At 61.1% G+C, this 15,797-nt stretch overlaps 2 protein-coding genes across 3 annotated transcripts in view; one reads left to right on the forward strand and one right to left on the reverse strand.

The window, feature by feature from the left end:
* The window catches only part of MACROD1 (mono-ADP ribosylhydrolase 1), a 142,681-nt gene that overhangs the window by 88,445 nt on the left and 38,439 nt on the right, over window positions 1–15,797 (reverse strand). The gene's annotated exons all lie outside the window — the stretch shown is intronic.
* FLRT1 (fibronectin leucine rich transmembrane protein 1) lies at window positions 261–15,623 on the forward strand. The gene is made up of 2 exons (XM_051967362.1): window positions 261–793; window positions 13,457–15,623. The coding sequence occupies exon 2, from the start codon at window positions 13,509–13,511 to the stop codon at window positions 15,534–15,536; it is 2,028 nt and encodes a 675-aa protein (XP_051823322.1). The 5' UTR covers window positions 261–793; window positions 13,457–13,508; the 3' UTR covers window positions 15,537–15,623.

Here is a 15,797-nt window from a genome sequence, read left to right on the forward strand (position 1 = left end):
GAAGAGGGGGCCGCGTGGGGGAGGGCTCCGGGAGCCGCTGTCCACGAGCGAGTTGTACAAACAGGGGGAGGGGGCGGGAGTCTGGGGGGAGGGGCCGCGCAGCATCCTCCGACCCCTGACCCCGTCTTGCGCCGCCGGGTCTCCTCGCTCCGGGCTGACTTGGTCTCTTTCTTTTGGCAGGCGAGGAAGCAGGAGAGCGTGGAGGAAGCCGCGTCCTGCGGGGCGTCTCTGGCAGCCGAGTGCCCCCCCCCCCCAGCGGGGGCAGCGAGCGGCCCGGCTCCGCTCTGACAGCTCGGCGTCAGCGTCAAGCGGATCAGAGGGAGGGAGGTCGGCGGAGCCTCCAGCTGTGAGCCGGCCTCCTCCGGGAGCCGCCTCCCGAGCCTCCGAGCAGATGCGCCGGCCCGGCGCCGGCTGAGCCCTCCCGGCCATGCGAGCGCGCTGCCCCCCTCCCGCCCGGGGGCTCTGAGGCCCGAGGAAAGCGCCGCGAGGAGCGGGAGCCCCCCCCCCCAGAGGGGCCTCTGCCGCGGGCATGGGGGCCAGCCCCTAGGGCGTGAGGGGGAGGGGCAGAGAGGAAGCACCCCCGCGAGGCCCCCACCATGCTGCCCTAGGGCGGCCCGGGACCGGGAGAAGCTGCCAGGGCCTCAGTGAGCGGGGGCTCTGAGCCCCCCACCCACCTGTGTCCCCGGAGACCCCAGCCAGCCTGTGGGAAGCCACACGTGCAAACGCCCGGAGCAACCGTGAGCCTCCAGGGGCCTGAGCCCGGACCCTCCCACCGAGCTCCCCCAGAGAGAAGGTAAGGCTGGGGCACGGGCGGGGGAGGGGGAGCGCCGCCAAATCTTACAGCTAAGGAAACTGAGGCAGGCGGGCGCCACGGGGTAGTGAGGTCAGAGAGGGCGCTGGTCCTAGCACATGCAAACCCTGCCCAGAGCCGGAGGACTCTTAAGGATCCGGGTTCGAATCCCTACTTGGCCACTCACTCCCTGGGTTCCTTTGGTCCTTCTCAAGTTCTGTTCTGCTCTTTAAAACATCCAGGCTGGGGCCGCTGGGGGCGCAGTGGGAAGGCTGGAGGGCCCGAGTTCAAATCCGGCCTCAGACACGTAGCACTTCCTGGCTGTGTGACCCTGGGCGAGTCACTCCGCCCCAAATGCCTCAGCAAAAAACCCCAAAAACCTCCCTATACATAAGTAACATACACACGTGCGTCCGTGCGAACATACTACAAGTGGTGCACACGTGCGTGCAGGCGCACGGGGGCGTAAGTACATGCGTGTGGGTCCGCGGCTGTTTGAGCCGGGTTCCACGTGCACCTGCGCACAAGCTGCCTATTTGTCTGCCCGTGTGCGCGCCTCCGGGCTGGTCCCCGCTGGCTCAGGAGGCAGCCGCCCCCCAGAGGAGGTTTTCCTGGGCCCCGGAGGCGGCCCAGGGCAGGCAGGCGCGCCACAGCCCGCTCACCTGGGCCCGGCTTCTCCACTGGCACAGGCCGGACGGGCGGCTCCGGGCCCGTGACCGAGGCCGCTGCCTGGGTGGGCCGGACGCCACCGCTGCGCACACAGGGGCCGTTCTTCCGTCAGGGCTGACCCCCGTGGGGGCCTTTCCAGCCGGAAGCGCAGAGCCCGCCAGGCCCCCGCCGTGGAGGACGCCCCGGGCCGGCTCTCAGACTCACAGAGGTTCCCGGGCCACCCACAGACGCAGCCCATCCCCCTCCCCTGCTCTCTGCTCAGCCAGCCACGGCGGGGGCAGCCTTGCAGAACTGAGCCGGCCCGGCAGGGCTCCTCGGGGGGGGAGGAGGGGACCACAAGGGGGTCTTTGCATGGGTCGACAAGCCCCACCTAAATGCAGAGAGCAGTTACAGCGCCCCCGCTCCAGCCGGGGCAGAGGAGCAGAGCCCGCTCTGCTCCCCAGGGGCTCCCACCCCGGCCGGCCTCCAGCCTCCTCTGCCTCTCTGCTCAGGCTGGAGGGCCATGATGCCACAGGAAGAGTCCTGGATTCAAATCTCGGCTCTGCCCCTTGGAGGCGCAGTAGTCTCACACAGGTCACTTCCACTTTTTGCTCGGTTTGACGAGGAGACTCCCCAGGTCCCCGGCTCTAAGGATGTGGGGTAACCAAGGCACGCTGCACCCCACTGCGTACAGAGGGGCCTGAGTGCCCCCCGCCCAGTCAGGAAGGAGGCTGCTCTCTGCGCCAATGAGAAGCCAAGAGTCCCCGACACCGCGGCCTCAGAGAAGGAAAAACGCGGTGAGTGGAAGGGGGAGTAGACCCGGCTCTGACCATCTGGCTTCCTGGTCCGCCACCGTGTCCGGGGAGGAAATCAGACAGAAATGCCCTCCCTCCCTCCAGAGCCTGTGGCCAAGATGGGCCGTGGGGGCAGCAAATACGGAGGAGAATAAGAAATGACGGCTGGGAGAGCAGCCGACGTCTCTGGGGCAGCTCGAGCTTCACAAAGTGCTCTCCGGATCATGGAAATTTCGGATGCTATCCCATTGAACAGAACAGGAAACCGAGGCTCCCAGAGAAGCTGAAAGGCTTGCCTAGAATGGCGGCAGCAGAATTCGAGCCCAGGCCCTCCTGAGTCCAAAGCCAATGCTCTCTGTCCCAAGGTAGGCCACGGGGAGATGCGGGCGAGGGCAGGGCACACTGCCTCCAGGACGGTCCCGGCAGCGGCCTCTCAGAGCGTCTGGGCGCTTCCCCCGGGTCGGGCTGCTGCCCCTCCCCGTGATGAAGGGGCCTTCCCTCTCAGCTGCCGACCCCGAGGAGCCTCCCCACAGGTCCCGGCAGGGCAGGAAACCCCCGATCGATCAAACACGTGCAAAGTGCCTCACTTTGTCTCCCCCGAGCGCGGGCCCGGAGGTCTGATTTATGAGTGCACCCGGCCCGGCCCATCCGTCAGGCCACCCGCGCGCCTCCATCTGCCAGGGCATTAATAGCCGTGTTATTAGGCACCGGCGGGGAGGATGCCCCGCGGACCAGCTACCGCCTGTTATTTATCAGGAAGGCAAATCCCGCCTGGCGGGGCTGAGACTGCGGAGGAAAATCAGCAGCCTTTATGGCTCTCTCTCCTTGGCCTGGGAGAACCGCTGCTCCAGGGGCTGCTCTCGCCCTTCAAGGTTCCTTGGCTCCCTCCTCCTGCTTACAATTTTAGTCCGCAAAGTCCCCTGGCAGAGCGCCCTCTTTTGTTATCTCCACTCTTCGTTTCATTCCTCTTTCCCTTCGGTAGGACCGCGGCTTAAGTAGGGGAGGAGAGTCAGGAAGGGGGATCCAGAAGCTGCACTTATGTGCCGTGTAGGACACCCTCTTCCCCCAGTAATGCTTCCTCGGCCCGTAAAGTTTAACCGCCGCCCCTTCCGGGAAGTCCACCTTGATTCCTTCTGGATGTCACAAGGCATTTTGCCTTCTGGGGAACCTGGAGCCGGGATCTCCACGCCATAAGGAGTTTCCCAGCTGGAGAAAATCCCCTCTAGTGATACCCCGGGGGGACCAAAAAGAAACCTCTGGCTCCCTGGGGTATGGAGAATTTAAGTCCTCCATCCACCATCCTATAACACGTTCGTGGTAGTGAAGGACCCTCTGGTCCAACTGGCACAGGGGGAGTCAAAGAGTCACTTGGCAAGTTGGCAAGATGGTGGCAAGATCCGAGTTCAAATTCTGCCTCGTTACTTCCTACCTATACAGTGTCTTAGCAAATCCCATTGCCTTTCTGGGCCTCGGTTTCCCTATCTGTAAAATGAAAGGATTGAATGAAATGTCCTCTGGCGTCTTAAGGCCAGGATTCTATGGTCTCAGTTTCCCTACTTATAAAAAGAGAGAGGTGGACTAATGACCTCTAGGATCCTTCTGTCTCCAGAATTATTTGCCAGGATCGTGATATGGCACAAGTCATTGTTACTGTAGCCTCAGTTTCCCCTCCTGTAAAATGAAGCAATTGGAACTCTGTTTCTGTACCTTGCCTGAAACATGGCCCAGTGGGAAACTTGAGGTACTGAGGGCGGGGGGTGAGGTAGGCCCGAATCCCTCGGCTCCCAGCCAGGGCTTCCAGGAGAAGGGGCTGGTGCAACTGTGGGGGTTCACAGCCCCCTCTCTCCAGAGGCAGGGGGCACATCTGGGCAGCTTCAGTCACGCTGGGTGAGCCCCACCCCCAGCCTCAAGTCTGGGCAGAAATCCAGTCTCTGACTTTTGCCCAATAAGCATTAGAGGTACAGAGGCTTCCTGGGAAAGCGAGCCGCTTCTCTTCCCTCCAGCAGCCTTGTGGCTCTGGGGATGAGGAAGAGGAGGAGGAAGAAGAGGAAGAGAAGGAGGAAGAGGAGGAGGAGGAGGAGAGCCAGGAGCTAGGAAACACGAGGCAAGGAGGCCACCCAGAAGCCACTTCCGCTGAGCAGCAATGCCCATAGCCCCAAGTCTGAACCTGGCCTATGCGGCTCGGACACCCCCGGGCAAGCCCCTTCTCCTCTCCCGGCTTCAGGGCCTGTGACTCTGACCTCTCCCAGCCTCCCGGCCTCCCGAGCACCCCGCCAGCCTATGATGGACACGGGCTCAGGCAGACAGGTCCGTTCTTAAGTCAGCACAGGAAGCGGCAGGACCTTGCGTCCTTTTATCCCTGGCCCCGAGAAGCCCCCTCTCGAGGCTGGCGCTGGAAGCCCTCCCAAGTCAGGGTCTCGGGCCGGCACCGCTCAGCAGCCTGGGCGGGCAGCAGTTGGCAGCTGGTCCCGCCACTCCCAATTAGCAGATCTGCCTCCAATAAGGGCATAATGCCCGCACGAGAGCAGGGAAGGGATTAACTCTGAGGTTCCAGAAAAACCGCCCCCTCCTGCGCATACAGTGTGAGGACCAGGCAGGGGGCCTCCCCGCCAGCTGCGGCTCAGGGACACGGCACCCCGAGGCTGGCACCAGAGCGGAGAGACCTTGGCAAGTACCCTCACCTACAGAGAGAACCAGCCCGGTCCATCTAGGGCAAGGGCCGCTAAGGGGGGCAGGGCGGGGTCCTGGAAGTGACCGCCCGTCCAGGGCCACCCTCAGCTGAGCAGCCTCGAGGCCAACAGGAAACAGTGTCTGCCCCTGCGAGAGCCCACGTCCTCCTCAGAGATACAGAAGAGCAGGAAGGACGGCAGCGAAGCAAGCACCAAAACGCACAGTCGGTCCTGTCTGACTCTCCATGAGCCCTTTGGGGTTTTCCCGGCAGGGAGGCTGGAGTGGCTGCCATTTCCTTCTCCAGATCATTTTATAGATGGGGAAACTGAGGCAGACGGGGTGAAGGGACTTGCCAGGGTCACCCAGCTAGAAAGTATCTGAGGCAGGATTCGAATCCAGGCTTCCTGACTCCAGACCTGATGCTCTCACCAGGGAATGAGCTCCCCGAGATCAGGACTCAATGTTAAGGGAATCTCAGCTCCTTTTCTCCCATCCCGAGCCCCAGCCCCACTACGCATCTGTGGCCCCAGAATGCACCTCCAGAGAGGGCCCATTTCCCCGGGATTCAGGCCTTGGAGACCTTCCCGCTCTCAGTCTGCGCCCCCACGAGGGGGCGCCTCAAATATCTGGTCTGTTCCCCTGCTCTCATTCCCAAGGTAGTCGGGCCGCGCCTCTCCCGCTCACTACCCAGCAGCCCGCCCAGCCCATCCAGGGCCAAACAGCAATAATTAATAACAACGCTTAGCGCTTAAACAAGGCCCTTTATCTCCGAAGAGACGCGTGTCTCCTGAAACTCAATTTCCGCCAACAAGGGGGGAGGGGTGTCCGCCTCTGTCTGAATCTGAGGGGGGAGGGAGACAGCAGCGGCAGCTTCCTAGGGAGCCTGGGAGAAATCGTGACGTCGCCGCGGAGATAAAGGTTTTTGCCCCCAAACTCATCAAAAAGGGACAAGCGAAGAACCACCTGCCATCCCGTGCCCCCCACAGAGCGGAGACGGTCCCGGCGGGCCGGGAGCCGAACGGGGAAGATGGGGGACATAAATCCTGGCCCAGAGAGGTGGCAGCTCATGGCTGGCCGCCTTGGGGGTGAGGCAAAGGCAGCATTTAAAGGGCCCCCCCTCTGGATGGGGGAGGAGAGGCACACGGGGAAAGGAAGGCGTTCTCGGGCCCGAGGAAGGCCCCCTCGCAAGGACCCAGGACTCCTCAAAGCCTGCGTGGGCCAGGGAGCAACAGGTAGGAAAAGGCCTGAAGGCCCCCCCCGGGGCTCAGCCTGGTGGCCCAACAGCCACCAGCGAGGGAAGAGAAGGGAGGTAAATGAAGAGGAGGAGAGCTCGGGGCAGGGAGGCCAACTAACAACGAGCCAGGCTTCAAGGCCAGCAAAAAAGCCCCCATCGGGGGCTGGAAATCAGGGAGGACGCCGTGCTCTTTTCCCGCCCTGTCCCTTCTCTTCGTCCGGCCACCTCTGCCGGACGCCCAGCCCTTGGAGCGGCCCTCCCGCCCAGGCTCCTGTGGGTGACCGTGGGCGGAGGAGTCGAGAGCATCCGGCCCACTCACTGAGGGGAGAAGGGACCAGGGACTCGAAGGGTCCAAGGTCCCCCTAGAGAAGTCCCATTCACAGCAGGAAGTGGCAGGGGAACAGGAAAAAAGTATCTCCAAGACTTCTGGCTATGAGAGGAGGTGACCGCAGCCGGGAGCCACGAACCGAACCGGCTCAGGGAGCCCGGAAGGAAGCGAGATGCGTCCCCGGCTGGCCTTTGGCTGCCCGGCCCATTCTGTGGAGACCGGCCCCACCCTCGGAGAGGTCACAGGGCAGGGGGCACCGGATCGGAGGTCGGAGGAGTTTGCCCCAGTGCTTGCTTGACCTTGGGCAAGCGTCATTATCCCGCCCAGCGCCGGGCACACGGGAGGCGCGGCTCACCTGCTCGCCGACTGGCTCGGCCCTTGCTCTGGCCCCATGACCCTCGTAATTAGGAAGGCACGCTCGGGCTGTGGCTGCTGACCCGTAAACGCGGAGGCCGCCCCTTCCCAAGTGCAGCATCCACGGCTGGTAACAGCGAGAGCGACCCTTCCCCTCGGCATTTCCCCACTGCAGAGATCAGAAAGGAGAGGCCCAGAGGGGGCAAGCGATTTGCCCCGAGCCACAGAGCCCATCCTGGAGGGGATCCTCACCCAGGCCTTCCTGACGAGACTCCGCAGGAAGCCCGCCCCACTTCAGGGAGCCTGTCTCTAATGCTATTAGCCAGATAACTCTGACATTTGCCAGAGAAGTCTGGCTCACGACCAGCTATTATTAGACTCCAAGTGTGTGGTGATGCCTTTTAAGTCCAATTAATGATGTGCGACAGGCGTGGAAGGGGAGGGGGCGGGGGCGCAGGGCCGGTCCTCAGGAGGACCGCCGGGCCCCGCAGAGAGGGCGCCCTAAAGGGCAGAGGCCCCGCGCCGGCCCCCGCCCCCTGCGGGCCCACGTGGGGTACGTGGAGGCGGGAGGGGAGGGGGCACGGGAGAGGAGGCCGCGGGGCTCCCGCTGCCTGTCATCTCTCCCTGGCAGGACATAACTCACTCGCGCTAAAGCCGGCAGGATCAGAGACTGAAATGATCCCATAAAGAAAAGCGATTTCGGAGGTCTAATTTGATGGACCACATAAAGGCCTAACACCACAACAAGGGAGGAAAAGGGCTCCTGGCAAACGGATGGGCCAATTAAACACTTAAACCAACAAGAGGTGTTTTATTATTATTATCATCATCACTCTTCCCTTCCCCCGCCCCGACTCGGAGACCGTCCCCCCCCCCCCCCCGCTTCAGGCTGAGCTCTCAAGGTAGCCATGGCTCAGGAGCATCGGCCAGGGAGGCTTCTGGGCCGGTGGCTCTGGACACCGGGGGCTGGGCAAGTGGCGAATGAGGTCGAGGCCACGGCCGGGCCTCCCACTCCGGCCTCCTTCTCCGTCTCTCGCTCATCCATGGAGGGGCCCCGAAAGGAGCATTTAGACCCCATGCTGAAGCCCTCCGAGGCTATAAGAGGGTCAGTCAGCTACACAGAAACTTCAAGGGACGAAGCCCGGCCTCGTCGGGGGGCTCAAGGAGCCCGGACCCTGACGGACACACTAGTCTGGGTGACGTGGATCAGCGGGCTAGGCTGAGAGCCGGTCTCCCAAAGGCCACCCTCGGGGGGCTGGGGCAGCCACAGACTCAGCACAAAGGGGGCCGCGAGAAGAGGCTGATCAGAAGGGGAAAGGCCGAGGGAAGAGGGGAGCAGGAAAAGCGAGCACAGGGGCACAAAGCCTCCAAACAAGTCACCCCGCAGAGATGGGGGCAGGAGTATGGGCAGCTCTGGCTCTGCCAGGACTCTGGCTCTGAGGATGGGCCTTCACCAAGCCTACAGCCCAACCCTGATCCTCGACCTCCCAATGAGGTGAAAAGAACCCTGGGAGTCTCCCCTCTAGGACTGGAAACCAGCTTCATGGTGGCCCACGCCGCTCCCTCACCAGGGTTTCTGAGAGGTTCCAGAGGCCTCAGCGAGGAGACATTATTGAGCCCCATTTTGCAGATGAGAAAACCAAGGCTGAGAAACATTCCACATCACCCCGGGTCCCACATAAGCATCTGGGGCCATGCCTGCACTGGGATCTTCCCGGCCCACGCCCGGTGTCTGAGCCGCTCGGCCAAGCCCCTCGGAGACGGGCGGGGGGAGCCCGGGGTCCTGGGCGGAACCCTCGGGTGAGCCAGCAACAGCCCTGTGGAAGCTCCCACTGGGCAAGAGCGAGCCCCGAAGGGAGGCAAAAATGGGCCCTGCCCTCAGGGAGCTTCCAGTCTAATGGAGATGGAGGCCAGAAAAGCCAGATGCCGGGGCCGGACCCTGAGCCAGAACTCCCTCCCGCAGCGCTGGGGGAAAGGCGGGAGGATCAGAATTCAGAGCAAAGAGAGTCGGGAAGATCTGGGTTCAAAACCACTGAGCGGCTGCCTCCACCTCCTCATTCGGAAAACGAGGGCAACAGTTCCCAAAAGCGCCAGGCTGCCACGAGGAAAGCCCAAGCTCCTGACATGGCTCTGGCCAGTCACTGGAGGCTAGAGCTTCTCCACTCTGCGGGCCCCGGGCCCTGCCGGCCCGTACCCCAGAAGGCAAGGCAGCCGGGCAATGAGGGATGCCAGTCAGGGGTCTCAGGCCACTACCACCGGAGCTGGGCCACTTTCCACCACCCTGGCCAGGAGACACTTATCTACCTCTCCCCACCCATCTGTCTGTCTTATTTTTCTCTGTCTGTCTTCACCTCCCATATGTGTGCCATGAGGAGGGTGGGATGGCACGCAGCCTGGGAAACTGTCCACACCCCTGCCCTTCAAAGGAGCAGGCGGGCACCGAGGCTGCTCTGTCCCGGGCACGAGGTTGCTCTGTCCCGGGCACGAGGTTGCTCTGTCCCGGGCACGAGGTTGCTCTGTCCCGGGCCCCGAGGCAATGATGTCTGGCTCAGACAGAGCTTTTTGAAGGTTTTTCACCCGTTACCTCACTTGAGGCCCACAACAACCTGGGGAGGTATTGTATTGTTTTACCCACTTTGCAGACAAAGAAACTGAGTTTCAGAGAGGTCGGTGGCGTCTAGGGAGGGTCTGAGCCCGGGCCCTCTTGACCAGCCCAGCATTCAGAGCCTTGAAATCCGGCTGGCAGCTGGAGCAGGGTGAGGTCCCAGCAGGGGGTCCGCGGGCCCCACAACTCAGGGATCATCACAGCACTGAGAGGGTCTTACAAGTACTAGGCTTCCCCCAAGCTGCCTGCCCAGGGCAGGACCAAGCGGGACAGGCACCATGGCCTGGGCATCAATGGGATGGGTACCTGGCCTGGATATCAGCGAGATGGTCATCCCGACCTGGGTATCAGCAGGATGGGCATCTGGCCTGGGTATCAGCAGGATGGGTACCTGAACTGGGTATCAGTGGGATAGGCATCTGGCCTGGGCATCAGCAGGATGGGTACCCAGCCTGGATATCAGCAGGATGGGCATCTGGCCTGGTATCAGTGGGATGGGCACCTGGCCTGGGTATCGGCAGGATGGGCATCTGGCCTGGGTATCAGCAGGATGGGTACCTGAACTGGGTATCAGTGGGATGGGCATCTGGCCTGGGCATCAGCAGGATGGGTACCCAGCCTGGATATCAGCAGGATGGGCATCTGGCCTGGTATCAGTGGGATGGGCACCCGGCCTGGGTATCGGCAGGATGGGTACCCAGCCTGGATATCAGCAGGATGGGCATCCAGCCTGGGAATTAGTGGGATGGGCACCCGGCCTGGGTATCAGCAGGATGGGTACCCGGCCTGGATATCAGCAGGATGGGCATCCGGCCTGGGTATTAGTGGGATGGGCATCCGGCCTGGGTATCAGTGGGATGGGCACCCGACCTGGGTATCAGCAGGATGGGCATCTGGCCTGGGTATCAGTGGGATGGACACCCAGCCCGAGCATCAGGGGCAGACGGACAGAAGGAGCCCCTCGCCAAGCCCGAGCTTTGAGTTGGGAGGGAGCGCGACTTCATCAGCTCTAAGCACAGAGAGAAATGGTGCCTTCCCACTGAGGTGGGAGATAATTTTTCCTTAATTGATTTTTACCTCTCGTCATTGTGAAAAAAGATGAGGAAATGTGAGAGAAAAATCCATTTTCCCATTCTTTCATTTGCAAAAATTGAAATGACATCTCCCAGGCGCTCGCTCGGGCCGGGGACGACTCCATTTATTACGTCTTATTTTTTTAGAAAAAGGAGAAAAGCCGGCCAGTTTTTCTCGAAAACGGTTAAATATTTCATGATTTTCAAAATCACCCTGGAGCGATTTCTCCACATAACCCAGAGCGGGGGCGCCGGAGGCTCCCGAGCCCGCGATAGATTTCATCTTTTAGGGGGGAAAAAAGTTGTATTGATGTTTTTTAAAAGACCGTTCATTTCTTGTTATTCTCCCACAATGCATCCCCCCTTGTCACAGAGAAGAGAAAAACTAAATACTGAGTGTATCTGATAACAAGAGAAGCAGGAAGGGAGGGAGGGAAAAGGGAGGGAAGGAGGAAGAGAGGGAGGAGGGGGAGAAGGAGCTGGGGAGGGAGGGGAGAATGAAGGGAGAGAGATGGGGGAAAGAAGGGGAGAAGAGGGAGGAGTTTACTCTGTGCCAGGGGAACACAAGGAGAAAAGCCTTCCTGCCCCCAAGGAGCTTAGTCTCACAAGTTAAGTGACCGACGGGGCAGTGGTGACCTGGGAAGGAAAGTCACCAAGCCGGAGAAGGGAGATGAGTCTTTCTTTGCGTCTCCTAGGTCATTGCCAAACATAGACCCCACTGGGCTTTCACGTCGTTGCTCCTACAAAATGCGCTGCTACAGACATCGCGCTGTCCGCGGGCCCCTTCCCTCCGCTGGGACTTCCCTTAGGGACGCGCCCGATAAAGCACAACCGGGTCACGGAAGCGCCTTTTCTGAGACAGCTCATGGCGCAGAAGGGGAGAAAGGCTGCTCTCGCCCGCTCTCCTTCCACACCTGATACCCAAGGGACGCCCGGGGCATTCGTTTAGCAGAACCTTTGAAAGCCCCCCCCCGACTCTCCTGGGCAATGCTCCACAGTGGCGGTGTTTACACCAGGGGCCGCCTCCCATCTTCCCAGGTGTGCGGTTGCATCACGCTCTCTGATGTAACCTCTACCGTTCACGTGCCGGGTCCGCCCCGTGTGACCCGGTGATCATCTGCACCCAGCCAGCTCCAGGGCTCTGGACCCAATTATGAAGCAGGTAGGAACATGCCCGAGATTAAGAGCAAATGCCACACAGTCAGCATCAGCCGGGTGATATTAACATCGGCTGGTGATATTAACAACCAGACGATAGTAACATTAGCTAGGTAATATTAACCAGGTGATATTAACATGAGGTGGGAATATTGCCATCAGCCAGGTAGTATTAACATTGGCTGGTTGATACTAACGTTGGTCAGGTGATATTACTATTAGTTAAGATGATATTAACATTATCTGGGTGATATTAACATCGTCTGGGTGATATTAACATTGTCTGGGTGATATTAACATCGTCTGGGTGATATTAACATCGTCTGGGTGATATTAACATTGTCTGAGTGATACTAACATTGGCCAGGTGACGTTAACATTGGTCAAGTGACACGAACATCAGCCAGAACGCTCCCACTCCTGACCGACCATCATCACAGTCCGCCTTTGCGGTGACGGCGTCAGGTCCTTCCCCCGTCCACGGCGCCGCGGCGGCTAAAACAATTAGAAGACAACGTCCCACCAAAAGTCGCCGCAGATCTCTCCTGGGCTCTCGTCGTACTTTATTCTTCGGCACAAACGCTGCCTGTTCCCCCCACACACACCTGGGCGCTTACTGCATACGTGGGTGCCTGAGGAAGGTTAGAGATCCGCTCACCCTCCCCTCCCAGGGCTCACTGTCTGGCAGGAGGCGGAAGATGGAAACGCGAAATGTCTCCTGCCCAGTGGTGCATGGGAAGCGCCTGAAAGAGCTAGAAGCAAAATGCTTCCCCTTGTCTGAGGCCGGGATGGTTTCTAGTGGAGACCAAGGAAGTGTGATTGGCGGGGGAGGGGGGAGAGGGAGGGGAGCATTTGATTCGAGGAGTACAATCCAAGAGCAGCCACAGCATATCTGAAGAACAAGGAGGAGCCCAATGTGGCTGGAACCCAGAGTTTGTGGGGGGTCATTGTAGTGTTCTCTTCTTTTCTAAAATATAATGGTTCTCTCCGGAAGCAGGTTTCTCGGGGGGCTTCTGGAGGCAGCCTTAGTTTCAGTTCAGATCAATAATCACCCCAAATGCAGCCACGGATTGAAGTACAGTCTGTTATTGTCTCTTCCAAAATAGCCCAGTTAGTTGATTAAGGCCAGGAAAAGGACTGTGAGATTTAATCAAGAGGCAATAGGGAGCCATGGGAGATATTAGAGGAGTGGAGAGTCACAAGTGGGATGCATAGGGAAACAAGGCACGGGTGGCAGGACTGCAGTGGGATAGGGGAAGGACTGGCCCGACCATCCAGGCTGGAGGGGCCTCCTCCTCAGTGCATCCTTATGCACTGGTCTCTGCAAGTTGAGGCACCAAATGGCTCAAGAACAGGAGAGGGCCCGGACAGAGGATCAGCCGGACGGATCCTTGAGCACATTGTCTTCCCCGTTAGACTGGCAGCCCTTCGAGGGCAGGGACCATGTTTTTGCATTTCTTTGTATCCCTAGCATGGATCCCAGTGCTGGCACATAGTAGGTGCTTACTAAGTGCTTAAGTCTGACTTTCTCCTTTTAGAGATGGGAAACTGAGGACTAGAGATGGGAAGAGATGTTTCTGGAGTCAGATGGCAAGTCAGGAGCCAAATCCAAGTTTTAGGGATGGGAGAGGAAGGGGTGGCGGGAGAGACAGAAGAAGAAAGGGGAAGGGGAAGGTGCAGCAGAACAATATCAGGAAGGGAGGGAGGAAGGAAGGAAAGAAGGGAAGGAGGGAGGGAGGAAGCGATACACTCGAGGCTGAGTTTCCACCTAACTCCCCGCACTCCCTGTGTGCCCCTTGCAGGTGTCGAGGCCGTGAGCTGGGTGGCGCCCCGCTCCCCCCCCGCCCGCGAGCCATGGTGACGGCCCACTCCGGCGCCACGGCCGCCACGACCGCCACGGCCACCGTCACCACCACGGTGGTCATGACCACGGCCACCGTGGACCTGCGGGACTGGCTGTTCCTCTGCTACGGGCTGATCGCCTTCCTGACGGAGGTCATCGACAGCACCACCTGCCCCTCGGTCTGCCGCTGCGACAACGGCTTCATCTACTGCAATGACCGGGGGCTGACGTCGATCCCGGCCGACATCCCGGACGACGCCACCACCCTCTACCTGCAGAACAATCAGATCAACAACGCCGGCATCCCCCAGGACCTGAAGAGCAAGGTCAACGTGCAGGTGATCTACCTGTACGAGAACGACCTGGACGAGTTCCCCGTGAACCTGCCGCACTCCCTGCGCGAGCTGCACCTGCAGGACAACAACGTGCGCGCCATCGCCAGGGACTCGCTGGCCCGCATCCCCCTGCTGGAGAAGCTGCACCTGGACGACAACTCCGTGTCCACGGTCAGCATCGAGGACGACGCCTTCGCCGACAGCAAGCAGCTGAAGCTGCTCTTCCTGTCGCGCAACCACCTGAGCAGCATCCCGTCGGGCCTGCCCCGGACGCTGGAGGAGCTGCGCCTGGACGACAACCGCATCTCCACCATCCCGCTGCACGCCTTCAAGGGCCTCAGCAGCCTGCGGCGCCTGGTGCTGGACGGCAACCTGCTGGCCAACCAGCGGATCGCCGACGACACCTTCAGCCGGCTGCAGAACCTCACGGAGCTGTCCCTGGTGCGCAACTCGCTGGCCGCGCCGCCCCTCAACCTGCCCAGCGCCCACCTGCAGAAGCTCTACCTGCAGGACAACGCCATCAGCCACATCCCCTACAACACGCTGGCCAAGATGCGCGAGCTCGAGCGGCTGGACCTCTCCAACAACAACCTGACCTCCCTGCCGCGCGGCCTCTTCGACGACCTGGACAACCTGAGCCAGCTCCTGCTCCGGAACAACCCTTGGTTCTGCGGCTGCGGCCTCATGTGGCTCAGGGACTGGGTGAAGGCCCGGGCCTCCGTGGTCAACGTGCGCGGGCTCATGTGCCAGGGCCCCGAGAAGGTCCGCGGGATGGCCATCAAGGACATCACCAGCGAGATGGACGAGTGCTTCGAGACGGGCTCTCAGGGCAACGCCAACGCCAACGCCGCCGCCAAGACCACGGCCAGCAACCAGGCCGCCTCCACGACCCCCCAGGGCTCCCTCTTTACCCTCAGATCCAAGAGGCCGGGGATCCGGCTCCCGGACTCCAACATCGACTACCCCATGGCCACGGGCGACGGCACGAAGGCCCTGGTGATCCACGTGAAGCCGCTGACCGCAGACAGCATCCGGATCACCTGGAAGGCCACGCTGCCGGCCACGTCCTTCCGCCTCAGCTGGCTGCGCCTGGGCCACAGCCCCGCGGTGGGCTCCATCACGGAGACCCTGGTGCAGGGGGACAAGACGGAATACCTCCTGACGGCCCTGGAGCCCAAGTCCACCTACATCATCTGCATGGTCACCATGGAGACCGGCAACACGTACGTGGCGGACGAGACGCCGGTGTGCGCCAAGGCGGAGACGGCCGACGGCTACGGGCCCACCACCGCCCTCAACCGGGAGCAGAACGCGGACTCCATGGCCGGCCTGCCCCTGGCCGGCATCATCGGGGGCGCCGTCGCCCTCGTCTTCCTCTTCCTGGTCCTGGGGGCCGTCTGCTGGCACGTGCACCGGGCGGGGGAGCTGCTGAGCCGAGAGAGGGCCTACAACCGCGGCAGCCGCAAGAAGGACGACTACGTGGAGTCGGGCACGAAGAAGGACAACTCGATCCTGGAGATCCGGGGGCCCGGGCTCCAGATGCTGCCCATCAACCCGCACCGGGCCAAGGAGGAGTACGTGATCCACACCATCTTCCCCTCCAACGGCACCAGCCTCTACAAGAGCACGCACACCATCGGCTACGGCACCACCCGCGGCTACAGAGACGCTGGCATCCCAGACATAGATTACTCCTACACATGATGGCGCCCCGTCCGCCCGCCCCGGAGCCCCCGGCCTCGCCCCCTCCTGCCCCCGGCTCTGCGCCCGCCGCTTCTCGTCACCTCCGCCTCGCCTGGAAACGTGGCTCCCCGCACCCGCTGGCTACGGGCGAAGAGAGGGACCCCCGCGGCCCCCCGGAGGACGGTCTTCAAGCCAGAAACAAAGGGAGGGGTAAATATTTTATAAAAACGACAATGGAAACAAATGGTTTGTTTGGTTTTTTACAGAAAATCATAGGCAAGG

Source organism: Antechinus flavipes, chromosome 6 (genome assembly GCF_016432865.1).
Source record: "Antechinus flavipes isolate AdamAnt ecotype Samford, QLD, Australia chromosome 6, AdamAnt_v2, whole genome shotgun sequence".
In the NCBI taxonomy this organism is placed as follows: Eukaryota; Metazoa; Chordata; class Mammalia; order Dasyuromorphia; family Dasyuridae; genus Antechinus; species Antechinus flavipes.

Excerpts from the sequence above, each read along its gene's own strand:
- FLRT1 (XM_051967362.1), top strand. The coding sequence starts at position 13,509 with ATGGTGACGGCCCACTCCGGCGCCACGGCCGCCACGACCGCCACGGCC.